The sequence below is a fragment of the Narcine bancroftii genome, chromosome 1 (assembly GCF_036971445.1).
Source record: "Narcine bancroftii isolate sNarBan1 chromosome 1, sNarBan1.hap1, whole genome shotgun sequence".
Lineage (NCBI taxonomy): Eukaryota > Metazoa > Chordata > Chondrichthyes > Torpediniformes > Narcinidae > Narcine > Narcine bancroftii.
The window spans coordinates 416,749,177-416,764,062 of NC_091469.1; the positions used below are offsets into that span (position 1 = coordinate 416,749,177).

General features: G+C 38.3%; 1 protein-coding gene across 10 annotated transcripts in view; it reads left to right on the top strand.

Annotated features, from left to right (window-relative positions):
• cmc1 (C-x(9)-C motif containing 1) overlaps window positions 1–14,886 on the top strand; it is a 218,063-nt gene that overhangs the window by 94,383 nt on the left and 108,794 nt on the right. For all 10 annotated transcript variants that reach the window (XR_011350068.1, XR_011350065.1, XR_011350064.1 and 7 more), the window contains one exon: window positions 11,620–11,712. Coding sequence is in view for 4 of the 10 variants with exons in the window: in XM_069914035.1 (XP_069770136.1) it covers window positions 11,620–11,712 (93 nt within the window). In the remaining 6 variants the exon portion in view is untranslated. The remainder of the gene's footprint in view (window positions 1–11,619; window positions 11,713–14,886) is intronic.

Here is a 14,886-nt window from a genome sequence, read left to right on the forward strand (position 1 = left end):
TGTATATGCTAATCTTTGAGGTTTTCAGTTGGTTGTTTTTCCAGACTCTTGTGTAGTCTTCCAAAGGCGCTATTTGCCTTGGCAAGTCTGTTGTCTATGTCGTTGTCAATCCTAGCATCTGATGAAATGGTGCAGCCGAGATGGGTAAACTGGTTGACCGTTTTGAGTTTTGTGTGCCCGATGGAGATGTTGGGGGGGCTGGTAGTCATGGTGGGGAGCTGGCTGATGGAGGATCTCAGTTTTCTTCAGGCTGACTTCCAGGCCAAACATTTTGGCAGTTTCTGCAAAACAGGACGTCAAGCGCTGAAGAGCTGGCTCTGAATGGGCAACTAAAGCGGCATCGTCTGCAAAGAGTAGTTCACAGACAAGTTTCTCTTGAAGTTGTGTGTATACTGGGTAAATTACTGCAGCTACAAGTGGTGACTGTGTGGGTTCACAACACCCTCTAGGTTAAAATGGAAAGAGATGAGGATAAACCTCTTAAAGGAGCAGTTGGAATGGTCAAGCTACAGGTTCGTCCCCTCCCCTTTTTATTAACAATCCAACAGCATTGTTCATGATCCTCGAGGCACATTTCTCCACCCTCGGTGTGACAAGTCAGAAGGCGAAATTCAGTTTACTTGTACTCATCTTCCAGAGCAGATTGCCTGTGAAGTAGAGGATGTTTTAATTTATCGGATTATTATCTTCCATTCGACATCCTTAAGTTCTGCTCTTTGGCATACTCAGCTGGTTTCAGAGGCTCATATTGCCAAGTTACTGATAACAGTCTAGGCCAGGGACCCCAAAACCTTTTAGACCATTGACCCCTTCATGGAATCCTTGATCCCTCATCGACCCCCAGGGATGGACAAATAAATAAATGGCGAGTAAGTAGATGTGGAGTTTACATATGCATTAGTGAGGGGAACTGCATACCAAACCCTGCTTTGGATGGAGATTGGTGAGTTTTAGTTGTAAGTCACCACACTTTTCCAGGTTCAGTCTGTTCCTCTGCTTTTTATAACCACATTTGCGCGGTTATAAAAACTTCAACCATGTATGAACTTGGGAATACAAGTAAAAATGGCTGCATTTTCCATTTCCAAATCAAATGGTGTAAGAATCCAGTCAGGTACGTGCATTTTCTCCAGGTCCTCGAAACATACTTTAAAGTCTTCCCTTAATTTTTTAAGGTGCTTTATTTATATCTCCAGATCACAGTCTGAAATTCTTTCATCATCTTCCTTTTCTTTTTAAAATATCTTTATTGAGTTTAATTAAAACAAAACATATATTAATCCAATACATGGAGTGAAATATAAGAAAAGTCTGATAATTTGTACTTCTCAAATAAAACCTTGAACATGCATCTTATAAATTGTGTGTCCCCCTTCTCAATCAAATCCATTTTCAAAACATTTCAAAAGAAAAACAGCAAAAAGAATCCCCCACTTAATCAAACCCCTCCCTTGAAACAAGGTTAACTTTCTTCATTTAATATAAATAAGAAATGAAAGATGACATTCAGAAACCTAACACCCTAATTCTTTAAATTATGTTAATACTCCATGAATGGGCCCCACGTCTTATAAAGATTCACCTTTACATCTTCAACATTATATCAGATTTTTTTCTAAACTTTGGAAGGACATGACCTTCTGTAATCAATGAATATGAGTAGGTGAAGTGCTGTCTTTCCATTTCATCAAAATTGCCCGTCTAGCTATCAATGAGGTAAAAGCTAAAATTTGCTTCTGAGATGAAGCAAATGACGTTTTCTTGGAAAAAAAAACAAACAGTGCAATTAAGGGCGATGACTCTAATTCATCTTCCAATTGCCATAAGTTTGAAAAATACTTAAAATCTCTATGTGCCAATGAAGATTTAAATAAGCCTATTTTGACTTGGAAACCTATGAGGATTGTTTGGGCTTGAATAATTGTGACATCTTTACCTTGCAGACATTTCTGTATCATTAAATTTTGAATATAGGTCTGCCAAATAAAACAGATGGTTCTTAGACTTTTTCAGCTCATCACATAGTGATGGGTCCATGTCGGTAAGAAACTCCACAGTTGAGTCATACAAGTCAGTAAGTCTTGCAAGCTATCACCTTTTGACAACCACCTTACCTCTGTGTGCAAAAGTAATTGATTCAAAGTTTCATCATTCTTTTCACATATCATTGCAAGCAGTCGTGAATTGAGAGGAATGACATTGTCTCATTTTTGTTCATATTTATTTTATATCCTGATATTCTTCCATATTTTTCTAATATTGTTTGTAATCTTATCAGTGATTCGGCTGGGTCAGACATATGTAATAGTAGATCAGGAAATAAACTAATTTTATGTTCTTCCTGTCCAACTTTGAGCCTTTAATATCCAGATTTCTTCTTTTAATCTCTGCCAGAGGTTCGATAGCTAGTATGAATAATGCTGGAGATAGGCGACACCCTGTCTACTCGATCTACTCAAGGGAAAAGTAGATGACATTTGGTTATTAGTTATAATTTTGGCTTGTGGCTTATGATGAAGAGTTTTTATCCAATTTATGAATTTTCTACCTACACCAAATATTTCCAACGTTTTTTATAAGAAAGACCATTCTAGTCGATTGAATACCTTTTCTGCATCGAAAGAAATAGTTATGTTTGGATTCAACCTTTATTTTGCCATATGTATATTGAATAATCTCCCTAGACTATTTGACTATTTAACAAATACCATCTGATGTGGATGAATTAATGTTGGTAAATATTCACCCAATCTGTTGGCTAGTGCCTTTGGTAGAATTTTATAGTCTGTATTCAGAAGCGATATTGGTCTGCATGATGAGGTTTTTAATGGGTCTCTACCTTTCTTTGGTAGCACTGTAATTACAGTAGTTGAAAAGGTTTCCTGAGGGTTTAAGTCTCCACAGCCTGGTCTAACACATCTATCAAAAGAGGCATCAACAAATCTTTAAATTGTCTGTTGAACTCCAGAGGGAACCCATCTTCGCTCTGAGACTTATTGGCTTGTAAAGTACCCACATCTTTCTCTTTTTCCTTCCCTTGTAAAAAGTGCATCTAAGTCATCTTTTTCTTTCTCTTCTGGTTTAGGAAGTTCAGATTTATTAAAAATTCTTCCATTGTTGCGATGCATATAACGCAGGCGAACCGGCTCCACGTGTGATGGCCTCAGTAGCGGAGCAGCCATGTTAAGATGATGCTGTCGGGTTCGGGGATTCCTCGTAGCTTCGCCCATCGTGCACGCCTTTTGGTTGCATCATGATGTCACAGCCGACATGGTGACGTGGTTTGCACTCGCCTCTTAAAGGGCAGTGTGCGAGTTTTCAAATAAATAGTTGAAGCTGAAACTCACCTCAGCTTGTGGTTTCTTTAGATTTCGCTCCTTGTAGCTACGCTACACCATCTTGTTTTCATTTCCTACTAATTCTGATTTATATAGATTCATAGAGTATTGTATAAAAGTATTATTTCTTTATTTTTGATTATGTGCTAATAGTATCATCTTCTGTTTCTATGGCATTTATCATTCTGGATGACTTCTCTGCTTTAACTTGCCAAGATAACACTTTGTGTGCCTGTTCTCATAGTTCATAAAATTTTTGTTCAATTTTTAATTTTTTTTCCATTTTATGTTTATAGTGTATTATATTGTAACTTTTTTGTTCTCTAATATTCTATATTTTTCTTGTGTTCCTGACATTTTTTTATTATTTTTTCCAATTTTATGATATCCTTTAGACCACCTAAATCTCCACATATTCTCTCTTAAGATTTTTAGAATAAGAAATAATTTGTCCCCTCAGATAAGCTTTAAATGTATCCCATATTAGAAAATTGTTATCAGTGGAAGGAAGATTGTTTTCACAAAATATTTCTGTCTGTCTCTTAATAAATTCACAAAAAATCTTTCCTCTTTAATAATGTAGAATTAAGGCACCATCTAGACGTACTTTCTTGCTTTTCCATTATCGTAATAGTTAATGTTATTGAGTGGTCTGATAAAAGTCCTGCCAAATACTCTTTTTACCACTCTACTTTTAACAGGACAGACATCTATTTTTAATGTCCTTGTATGTGAATCATGTATCCTTGAGTAGAACAAGTAGTCTCTTTCTAAGGGGTTGAGCCACCTCCATATATTAAATTTAATCCTTCATAAATGATGGTTGTTTTTGCAGATTTCACCCGTGTTATTGTTCTTGCTGATTTGTCCAATATTGAATCTAAACAAAAATTGAAATCTCCAATCAATATATTTTGTCTTCCCCTTGGTTTTTAAAAAGATATCCTTCATAAAGACTTCATAAATTATAATTTGGGGTATAAATGTTCATAAATGTCCATGATTCTGCACAGATTTTGCAGTGTGCCATTACAAATCTTACAGCTTGATCAGTTAATGTCTCTTCTATTATTATTGTTGGTATATTTTTATTAATTAAAATCGCTACACCTCTTGCTTTTGATCCAAATGAAGTCGATATTACTTACCTCACCCAATTGTCTTTTTAATTTTACGTGTTCCAATTTGGTAAGACGTGTTTCTTGTAAAATGACTATATCTGCCTTTAATTTTTAAAAAAATGCCAAGACCCTTTTTCTCTTCACCATCCCATTAATTTAATTTACATTAAACTAATAAATTTTAATGTTCTATCCATATTCTTATTTTACACAATATTTTTTAACTGTAAAATCTCTGGCTCTTTAAATAATAGTTATCCTTCCCCTTTAAGATAAACACAGTGTCCCTGCCCTGACTGTGATGTATATGTAGACCCTCGAAAGCCCGCAAGTAAACCCCGCGGAATCTCTCGAGGAAGAACCACCCCTCCCTTTAGTGCCATCTTTTTTGTTACTCCTTTCCAGGCGCCATTCTCCCCCTTACACTGGAGTCTCCGTCCTGCTACCACTTTTCCCAGATTTTTTTCTTTTACTGAGCTCTCCATGAGCATTTCTATATACTTGTAAACAATAAATACAAGACGGTTTAACAAAAATAAAGAAAATACAACTTTTACTTAGTTCCATTACAAATATTTTCTCAAACTTCTCCTTCAGCAACCCGATTTTTTTTTTTAAATACAAACTTCGCAGAAAGTCTTCAACCTTATTCTTGGTCTTGAAAAATTGTTGGTTCCCTTTCGCTACTTCAATCCTCAAAGTTGCAAGATATATTATTGAGATTTCAAATTTTTAGCACATAATTGGCTTTTCACATCTTCAAGTTATTTTCTTTGTTTAATCAAGGTCTTGAAAAAGTAGTACCTTTTCATGATCCAACCTAGATGGGCCATTATTCTGCTTAGAGTAATCATCTGCTGCTCCCAGATTTATCTACCATTCTCGGTAGCTTAAAAGTCTCCCCAGCACTGGTCTTGGTCTCTGATCTCTGGCTCTTCTGGGTTTGAGTGTTCAGTGAGCTCTCTCGATATGCAGTTTTTCTCCAAATATGTCTTCTCCCAACACTTATGGGATCCATTTTTGAAAAAAAATCACTAGGTCTCTTCCCTCGATTCCTTCCTTTATTTCAATAATTAGGACATTATTCTGTCGACAAAAGATCTCCATATGGTCAACTTTGTCAAGCAGTCCTTGTTTATTCAACTCCCATTCTTTAGCTTTTTTTTCCAAAGCCTCAAGTTTTTCATGCGTCATATTCAATTTCTGCTTGACCCATTTTCTCTTCAATAATCTTTTATTTTGGTCATTTTTTTTTCCATCATGTCTCTCATCACCATTCCAACATTTATGAATCGGTTACTCAAATTCTCCATTTTTTTTTCCAGAATGATGCTCAATTCTTGACCCAACTCCCCAGTTTTATCTGGTTCTGCCGGTTGCATTGCCATTTTTGTTCCACTTCCTTTCGAACTTTAACCCTATGTTCCCAGTTGAATAGGAGCTTCTTTGATAATTGTTCTCAGCTACCTTGGCTTCCTCGTGCTAGTTTTATCCATTTTTGATGAAGAAAATCATGATTTTCAATTTTTGACTATTTAGTACTTTTCATGGAGAGTTCAACCAAAACACATGTGTCTAAGTCCTTTGCATGCCCACACCCCCAATGGAATGCATTTTAGAGCAGGTTGAGTTTTTCTTCATAACATTTTCAATCATATCTTTAATTGCAGGTATTATAATCTCCTCACCAAAGGTATATGATTTTCCTTTTTTTGCTATATTAAGGGAGGTTCTGTTTGATGCCTTCAGTCCTTCATTATCAGCATTGGCAGGTGCTTTAAAAAATGTATTTAAATTTGTTCGATTTCTGATTATCGTCTTAAAAAAAATCAAGAACTTTAAAGGTTTCATGGCATGATTACTGAAAGTCTTTTCACATAATAGCACATAGGCATTGTTTCATTAGTAAACAAAGATATAGATCCAAATTTCAAATACTCTTGTGAATTTTGTCGGTACTTATTCTTAGCATTAGCGGCTGCCATTGTGCTTACTAGAAATGTGGCAAACTTGCACAGTAAATCCACGGCTATCAGATCATTGACACCCCTGGCTGTCTCTGGACTAGTTGGCGCCGTTGGACAGGAAATGGCGCTGCTGAGATACTCGGCCGTGTCACCCAGATTTTCACTAAGTACTTGAAAATAAAACTAAGACTAAGGTAAAATTTTAAAAAATGTTACAAGACTACAATACTAATGATGAATATTATAGTTAATATATTTATCGATATTTAAAAAAATAGAGCATATGGGTGAAGAAATTCCAAGTCAATTCATCGATGTGGAAACAGGTATTAAAACAGTCTTGTGATTCCAACTAATAATATATTATTATAACTATATTATTTTATCATTGTTTCAGTAAATAGAACATAAAATAAATAGACAATAACAACTAATTATATATAAATCAGAAATGTGTATCAGCAAGTTGTATTTTATGTATTTTTATTTCTCATATGAATGTCAGGTTTTGATCCTAAATGTTCAATTGACCCTCCCAGTGTTTATTGACCCCCTTTTGAGCCCCCCAAGCATTTATCGATCCCTTGGATAGTCCCGTCGACCCCCCCCCCCCCCACACCCAGATGTCGATATCGACCACTTTGGAGACCCTTGGCCTAGGCAATAGGCAACAGTCACAGATGCTGAGAAGATGGCGCAGGTTAGCTGGGGCAGACCCTATTGAAGGGGATGTATGGAAGCAAAGGTTCCTCCAATGTTTACCTTGTTGAGATCAATGATATTGATCTGCCGACCTTGTTATGTTCACGACCTCTACAATAAAGGTTGAAGCATTAGCAGGAGCAAATGGAGGTGGAACAATTACTCACTGAACCTTGTTAACCGCCTTTACCTTATCAACTGAAAATAACTGAGTTGGAGTAGCAAATTAGCAGCACTGACTATGCAGGTCCAGGCTTTGAGCACTCAACGGAATTCCTCCCGTTGGCCTGGTTGGAATAGAGTTGGTTGAGGACGTGGTAGAGGTGACGGTAGGCATATTTGTTAGAACCACTGGAAATTTTGCGCTGCCGTCTGGTCCTGTGTGCTACCTTGTGACTTCTACAAATGATAGCCAGGAAATGATCAGGCCCGATAGCAGAGGCAACAGATGCCCATGGGCACATCAGCTCCTGTCTCTTCCTCAAAGACCATCTCTCGGGTGTTCATTTTTTGTCGATTCCAGTGCAGAAATTTCGGTGGTTCCTCTAACCCCTGAAGAATGCAGACACTCTAATATGTCATGTGTTCTTTCAGCTGCAAATGATTCTCATATTCAAATAAATGGCCAGAGGCCACTCACACTGGGGTTCAGTCTCAACAAACTTTTACGGTGGGGTTTCACAGTTGCAAAGGTGATGAATTCCATTTTGGGAGCAGATTTCCTGTCACAATTTTCATTGCTGGTGGATTTAAAGATTCGCTGTGTCATGGACCACAGTATTTGTATACAAGTGAGCTGCTTTAGTCATCTCTCCAGTGTTGTCTCCCACTAGACAAGCCTCCATCCTGGCTCCTTCCCTTTCTGAAGCATTGCTCAAGTATTACCCTTGCCTAGTGACCCCATCGTATAGCCATAAAGACATTAAACATACAGTAACCCACCACATTGAGACTCGATGTCCTCTGGTTGCAGTGCGAGCTTATAGATTACCCCCAGACTGTCTTAAAATCACAAAAGCAAAATTCAGCCACGTGCAGGAGCTGGGCATAGTCCACAGATCTGACAGCTGCTGGCATCACCATTGCATATGGTTCACAAAAAGTCACCCAGGGCTTGAAAGCCGTGTAGTGATTACTGGGTCCTGAACAATTCCACTGTGTCTGACATTCCCGATTAACAAGTTTCTCAGTGAACCTCGATGGCAAACGCGTTTGCAAAAGTAGATCTAGTACGTGCTTACTATCAGATTCCAGTAGAGCTTTCCGATGTTGACAAGATAGCAGTTTGGGTTTGGTCTGTGGAATGCAACTTGGACATTCCAGTGGTTAATGAACCAGGTACCATCCAATCTTAGAGTTACGCAGCATGGTATCTTACCTGATAAAATGAAAGTACAAGACATTCGAGATTCTCCCACACCTGTTACATTTAGCCAGTTATGACGTATTTTAGTGATGATGAATTTCTACCGCTGCTTCCTGCCAAATGTCTCAGCATTTCTCTTTCCCATTACTGAACAACTAAAAGGATCCAATCCGATAAATCAGTTTCTAAAAGATCATTGAGTTTGGGAGACGATGCTGTTCGTGATTTCAATGATATGAAGACTACACTTATGAATGCCGTGTTGCTTGTACACCAGAAGCCCAACACCTTGTCTTTCTCTTACTACAGATGCCTCCGTCAGTGTCGTGGGAGCAGAATTAGAATAAAGAGTCAGTGGGAAGTTGGAGCCTCTAGTATTCTTTTCAGCCAAGCTATCACTAGCTCAGGCAAAATATAGTACATTTGGTAAGAATTCCTAGCCATCTATCTCGCAGTTATTTGTTGGAAGGTTGCCCTTTCACCATTTATACAGACCACCAGCCTCTTACACATAACACACATCTCTACTCACCCAGAGAAATTTGGCACTGGGACTCCATCTTACAATTTTTTTCGGACATCCAGGGGAAGGCGAATGCTGTGGCCGACGCCCTGTCCAGTAGCAACTTTGAGGCCTTACGACTACTGCCATCGATTTCACTGTCCCTAATGTGAACCCTGATCACATCTGGTATCACCAGATCGACACGGATCTCATCTGCAAGATTTGACCCTGGATGAATTGGGTAAAACACTGATTTCTGATTTTTCAACAGAAAGACTTTTGTGCCGGCGGCAACGCGACGGGAGATTTTTGAGGCTCTTCATAATCTGTCTTATCCTGGTAAAAGAGCATTGATCAAACTGATTACAGAACACTTTACCTGGCCTCATGGTAAATGGGATGTTGGATTGTGGGCAAGAACTTGGATGCCGTGTCAACACTCCAAAGTCTCCAGATGCACAAAATCGAGGTTGGGAGATTTTGCTGTTTTGGATTCCCATTTCCATCACATGCACCTGGACTTGGTAGGCCTGCTTCCACCATCCAAACCATACACTTATCTGCTCATGAGTGAGGACCGAGCTACCAGGTAGCAGGAGGCCATTCGTGTCACCGACATCTCTGCAGAGACTATTGCTTGGGCTTTCGTGGATTGTTGGGTTCTGTCTTTTGGTATTCTGGGTACTATTATGACAGACAGAGGGTCTCAGTTCGAGTCGGCGTTGTTCTAAGCTCTCGCTGATCTTTTGGACTATGGCTTACCCTCTGCAGGCCAACGTCCACATTGAGGGTTTCCATTGCCAATTGAAAGTGGTGTTGACAGCAGGTGACAATGCATCTTTTCTTTGATTGGAGCATTGTGGAGAGCAAATAAGGGTTTCAAAGCTTGCAGAGAGATCTGGATCAGCTGGAAAAGTGGGCTGAAAAATTCAAGTCATTTACGATGGGCCTCTTGAAGTTTTACAATGCCACCTGAAGAATTTTGTGATCCACAGAAGTGGGAAAGCTGACAGATTGAAGCCAGTGTATATCAACAGTCCATGTTCTGCATCAGCATGAGAGGAACTGTCGCACCCATGTGAATTGGAGTATACATCACCTGCCTTGCAGGTATCGTACGATGTCAGGCCAGACTGTCAGGCCTCCAGACCTTGCATAGCATAGCACAAGGGGGGTTGGGGCTGTCGTGGTCACATATTTCGCTGCATTGGGAGTGGTGCCGGTTGCCACTAATGACGTATCCGAGGTGACACGCTGGAGTAATAGTGTGCATGCATATCATCAGTCACAGGAGAAGGAGATTGAGTGCATCGAGATCACCTGTGTGGCAGAGAGCCAATGAAAAGATCAGGGTGGGGTTTGGCTGGGTGGTGGTTTGGTGGGATGAAGAATTCAGTATTGTGTCTGGGAGGAATAAAGGAGAGTTGACTCAATTTTTTGCTGAAAAAATGAGTGAGTATATTCTTTAAATTGTGTGAATACTGGGTAAATTACTGCAGCTACAAATATGTTGCCATTTGTTCATTGTTTCTGAATTCATGTACAGTACAGTATTGTGAATCTCATATCCTAAAGGCATTGTGAAGTATCTTCTCTGTATGAGCTTCAGTGCATCATGAGCATGGCTCACTATTACCTTTTTAAGGCAATTACTGATGGGAGAAATGCTAATCAGCTCAAGCAGTCCAAGAGTTAGAGAAATCTGAAAGCCTGTTTTCTCTAAACATTAAATTTTATATTGACAATTCTCAAGGTCATTCCCATTTTATTCTGAACTAGTGTGGATTTTTTCTTGGGGCTCTCACCCTCCAAAACAATACAAGGTTGGTAGGTTAATTGGTTTTAATTGGACGCTATAAATTTCCTCGGCCAAAAGGACCTTCTAGAATGTTGTATCATTACAATTTTTTAAAATTAATTTGGAATATATACTAGGGAAATCGAGTGATGTCTAGTGTCATTTGTTGCCTCATGCCTTCACTGCCAAAGTTATCGGTCTTAGTGTCTAAGGTCCTGTAGGGAAGGCACACTATCCCAAATGTCTACCTCCTTGACACTCAGACTATGCAACTTATTTCTTGAGAACCACAACTGTCATATATTTGAAATGTATGCATTCAACTTGACTGATACATGAATCCTGCAGTTCTACATTCTGTAGTTCACACAAGTGAATCATTTTCTGGTCTTCCTATTTATTCACTTTGCTCCACAGATAGTTATTTACAATGTTTTATCAAATATGTTTTGAAATTCTCTTTTTGTCCTGTTCTTGAATATTCTTTATATTGAAAAAAATTGCAAGTTTCAGTTCAGATGGATAATTTCAATCAATATATGCTTTGATATATTTGGTCATTAGCACTTCCATTGAGTGTTGAGTTGCTTTCAATACAGGTGAAATTACAATGAGGAAGCATTTGTTTGCATTATTATTATGATTAATAAAATTTGCAATGTGGCTGCCGACTCAATTTCAAAGCAGCATTGTCATCCTTTGTAAATTAAAACTCTACAGTTCACTGACTTACACATTTGATTATTTGGGAAAAATCCCAGCAATTCATATGCTGCCTGCTTTCTACGCAGCAAGATCAAGATTTTCACTTTTATTTCTCAGAGGAGCCACGACTGCGGCATGTGGAAAAGGATGTTCTTATCCCCAAAATGGTGCGGGAGAAGGCCAAGGAACTTTGTTCAGATAAAGTAGAAGGTAATGACTTATTCTTTGGGCGGTGTAATTGTGGGGTAGTATTGAATGTATGCACTGTATTCAAAATGTAACCGTTGTGTAAAGGTATTATACTCGTATTACAGTTTTAACAACAATTTATTTTACAAAAGCATTAAAAAATCAAATAACCAAGTTTTTAAATAAATACTATGTACCATTCAGATAAAATCTTTCAGAATTTCTCCTGCTGTATGTTGCTAACTGGTGTAAACCAGGCTGATAGTTACTCTAGTGAAGAACAAACAAAACCATACCATTATCTCAGAGGTTCTTTCAGGAGTTGAATAAATATGTCAGAAAATTTCTTTGGAAAGGTAAGATGTTGAGGATCTCTATACAAAAATTAACCTGGAAATATGAACTGGAAGGCTTACAACTCCCTAATTTTAAAAATTATTATTGAGTGACTCAAATGAGATTTCTTACTTTCTTTTTTGAGCAAGGAGATAAACTGCATGGGTGAACACAGAATTGGATAAAATAGAAGAGAGAATGGCAGAGGGCTTTGTATATAAATGGGATGTGAAATTATTAACTGGTGAGAGAGAAACACTTTTGCTAAAACAATATTTGGTATAAAATAAATAGTAATATTGGAACAAGATGGGGGCTTATCTCCCAAACTCCCCTGATTCATAATAGGCTTATACCTTGTTCAATGGGCAGTCAAATTTTTGAAATTTAGTCTCGTAAAGGAATCGGATAGATTGAAGATTGTTATGAACGGGGTCAATGAAATAATTTGAACAATTTAAAAATAGGTATGGAATTCTTAATAACACAATCTTTTGCTATTTTCAAATAAGAGTGTATCTAAGGGATAAATTGGGCTCAACAATGTTTTTACAAAATTATAGTGGAGACACTGATTAGAAAGGGGAATACAAAGAAATTTACTTCAGCAATGTATCTCTTACTTCAAATGGGAACTCCCAAGCAAGGGGTTCATAAGTCCAGGCAGAGATGGGAATCAGACTTAAATAAGAATAGATCAGGAAACCTGGTCTGAACTATGTTGGGATAGTATTATTAATATGATAAATGTAAGATATAGATTAGAACAATATAATTTTTTTACATCAATTATATCTCACACCACAGAAATTAAATTCAGACTTATCAGACCAATGTTTTAGATGTGGCGAAGAGGTAGGAAACTTTTTTTATATTCAACCTGGTTATGTTCTAAAGTGAGACCTTATTTTGAGTTGATCTAGGAAATTTCTTAGAGCAGATTACAGGAATTAAATTTCCACAAAACCCAGAATTATTCTTACTGGGTAATATAAGGATAAGACCTAAATTGAAACTATCTAAATAGAAAATATGGCTAGAAAATGTATAGCTGTTGCATGGAAGTCTGATTCACATCTAGGTATGACATGTTGGAACACAGAGATATATAGTTGTATTCCCCTTGAGAAAATTATCTATAATTTAAGAAATAAATATGACATATTTTAACAAGTTTGGCGTCCATATTTACAATTTTAAGATGTAAATCTTTAATTGTGTCTATCTAACCCTCAAGACCTGCATTGATCTTCTCCAAAGAAAATTAAATAGAGGATCAATTTATGATCTGTGGTGTGTGTAGCACTTTTCAGCAATCCATTCTGCTTTCTTTTCCTTTTTTCTTTATCTTTTTCTTCTTGCCTTTTTTTATATCTACCCTTTTCTTTGGACTTTTTTTTATTGGGTGGGTGGGGGTTGGAGCATAACTATCATGGAGTAAATGCTGGATTTACATTTGTACTTGTAATTTTTCATTTTGTAATTGACTGCATGTATGGACAGAGTAAATGTGGCAGTTGTTTCCCATGGTAGAGGAGTTTCGGACAAGAGGGACAATTTCAGGATTGAAGGATGCACATTTAAAATGGAAGTGCGGAATTTCTTTAGCCAGAGAGTGGTGAACCTCTGGAATTTGCTGGCATGCGTGGCTGTGGAAACCAAGTTGTTGGATGTATTTAAGGCAGAGATTGATAGGTAACTGAAAAGTTAGGGTATCAAAGGTTATGGGGAGGGGAGTGGGGCTGTGGGGGGAATGGATCAGCTCATAATGGAATGGCTGAGTGGACTCAATGGGCTGAATTGCTTACTGCTCCTACATCGTGGTCTTACAGCATCAACATTTACTTCTCCAGTTTCTGTTTGACCCCTCTCCTGTCTCTCTCCTTCCCGATCCCTCTCTCCTTTCCTCCAGCTCCCTACCCCCTTCCCTCTATTCAGAGAGCTAACCCCTCCCCATCACCTCATGTTTTCTCTTCTATCCCACCCACTCATATCCACCTATTACCTCTTGCCAGTTGGATTGGGGTTCTCCCCTGCCCCTTCTTCCCTTCCCTCTTCCCCAGGTCTTTTTATTCAGGCACTTGTCTGCTTCTTGCTCATACCTTGATGAGGGGCGCAGGCCCAAAACATTGGTTACATTCATTTGCTTCCTATAGATGTTGGGTGGCCTACTGGGTTTCTCCACACTTTGTCTGTTGCACTACAATCACAGTGCCGGCTGACTCTCTTGCTTACACTCTCACCCCGAGCTTTTTGAATGCTTTAATCCAACTTGTATTAAGTGCTAACCCCTACACAATTCCAGACATTGGGATGTTTTCTTACCTTTGTCGCCCAATACTATACACCCATTCTACTATCCTCCCCACTCTCTCTCCGATTCAGTACTCTCTTCCTCCTTCACTACTGCATTTAAAACAATACTGCAGCACACAGGCCCCACGGCCCATTTAGTCTGTGTTGAATTATTTATTCCACCTAGTCCCATCAACCGGTTCTTGGACCATTCCCCTCCCATCTATGTACCTTAAATGTAAAAATTGAACCCGCATCTGCAACCTTCACTGACAACACGTTCCACACACTCACCATGAAAGAATTCCCCCTATCGTTCCCCTTAAGCATTTCACCTTTCACCCTTAACCATGTCCTCTTGTTCTTTCACCCAACCTCAGTGGAAAAAGCCTGTTTGCATTAACCCTATCAATTCCCCTCATAATGTTGTCTATCAAATCTCCTCATTCTCTGATGCTCAAGTCCTAAACTATTCAAAAACAATTCAAGTCCTGGAAACATCCTTGTAATTTTTTTTCAGCATTCTTCTTCTAACTTTCCTGTAGATAGGTAACCAAAATTACA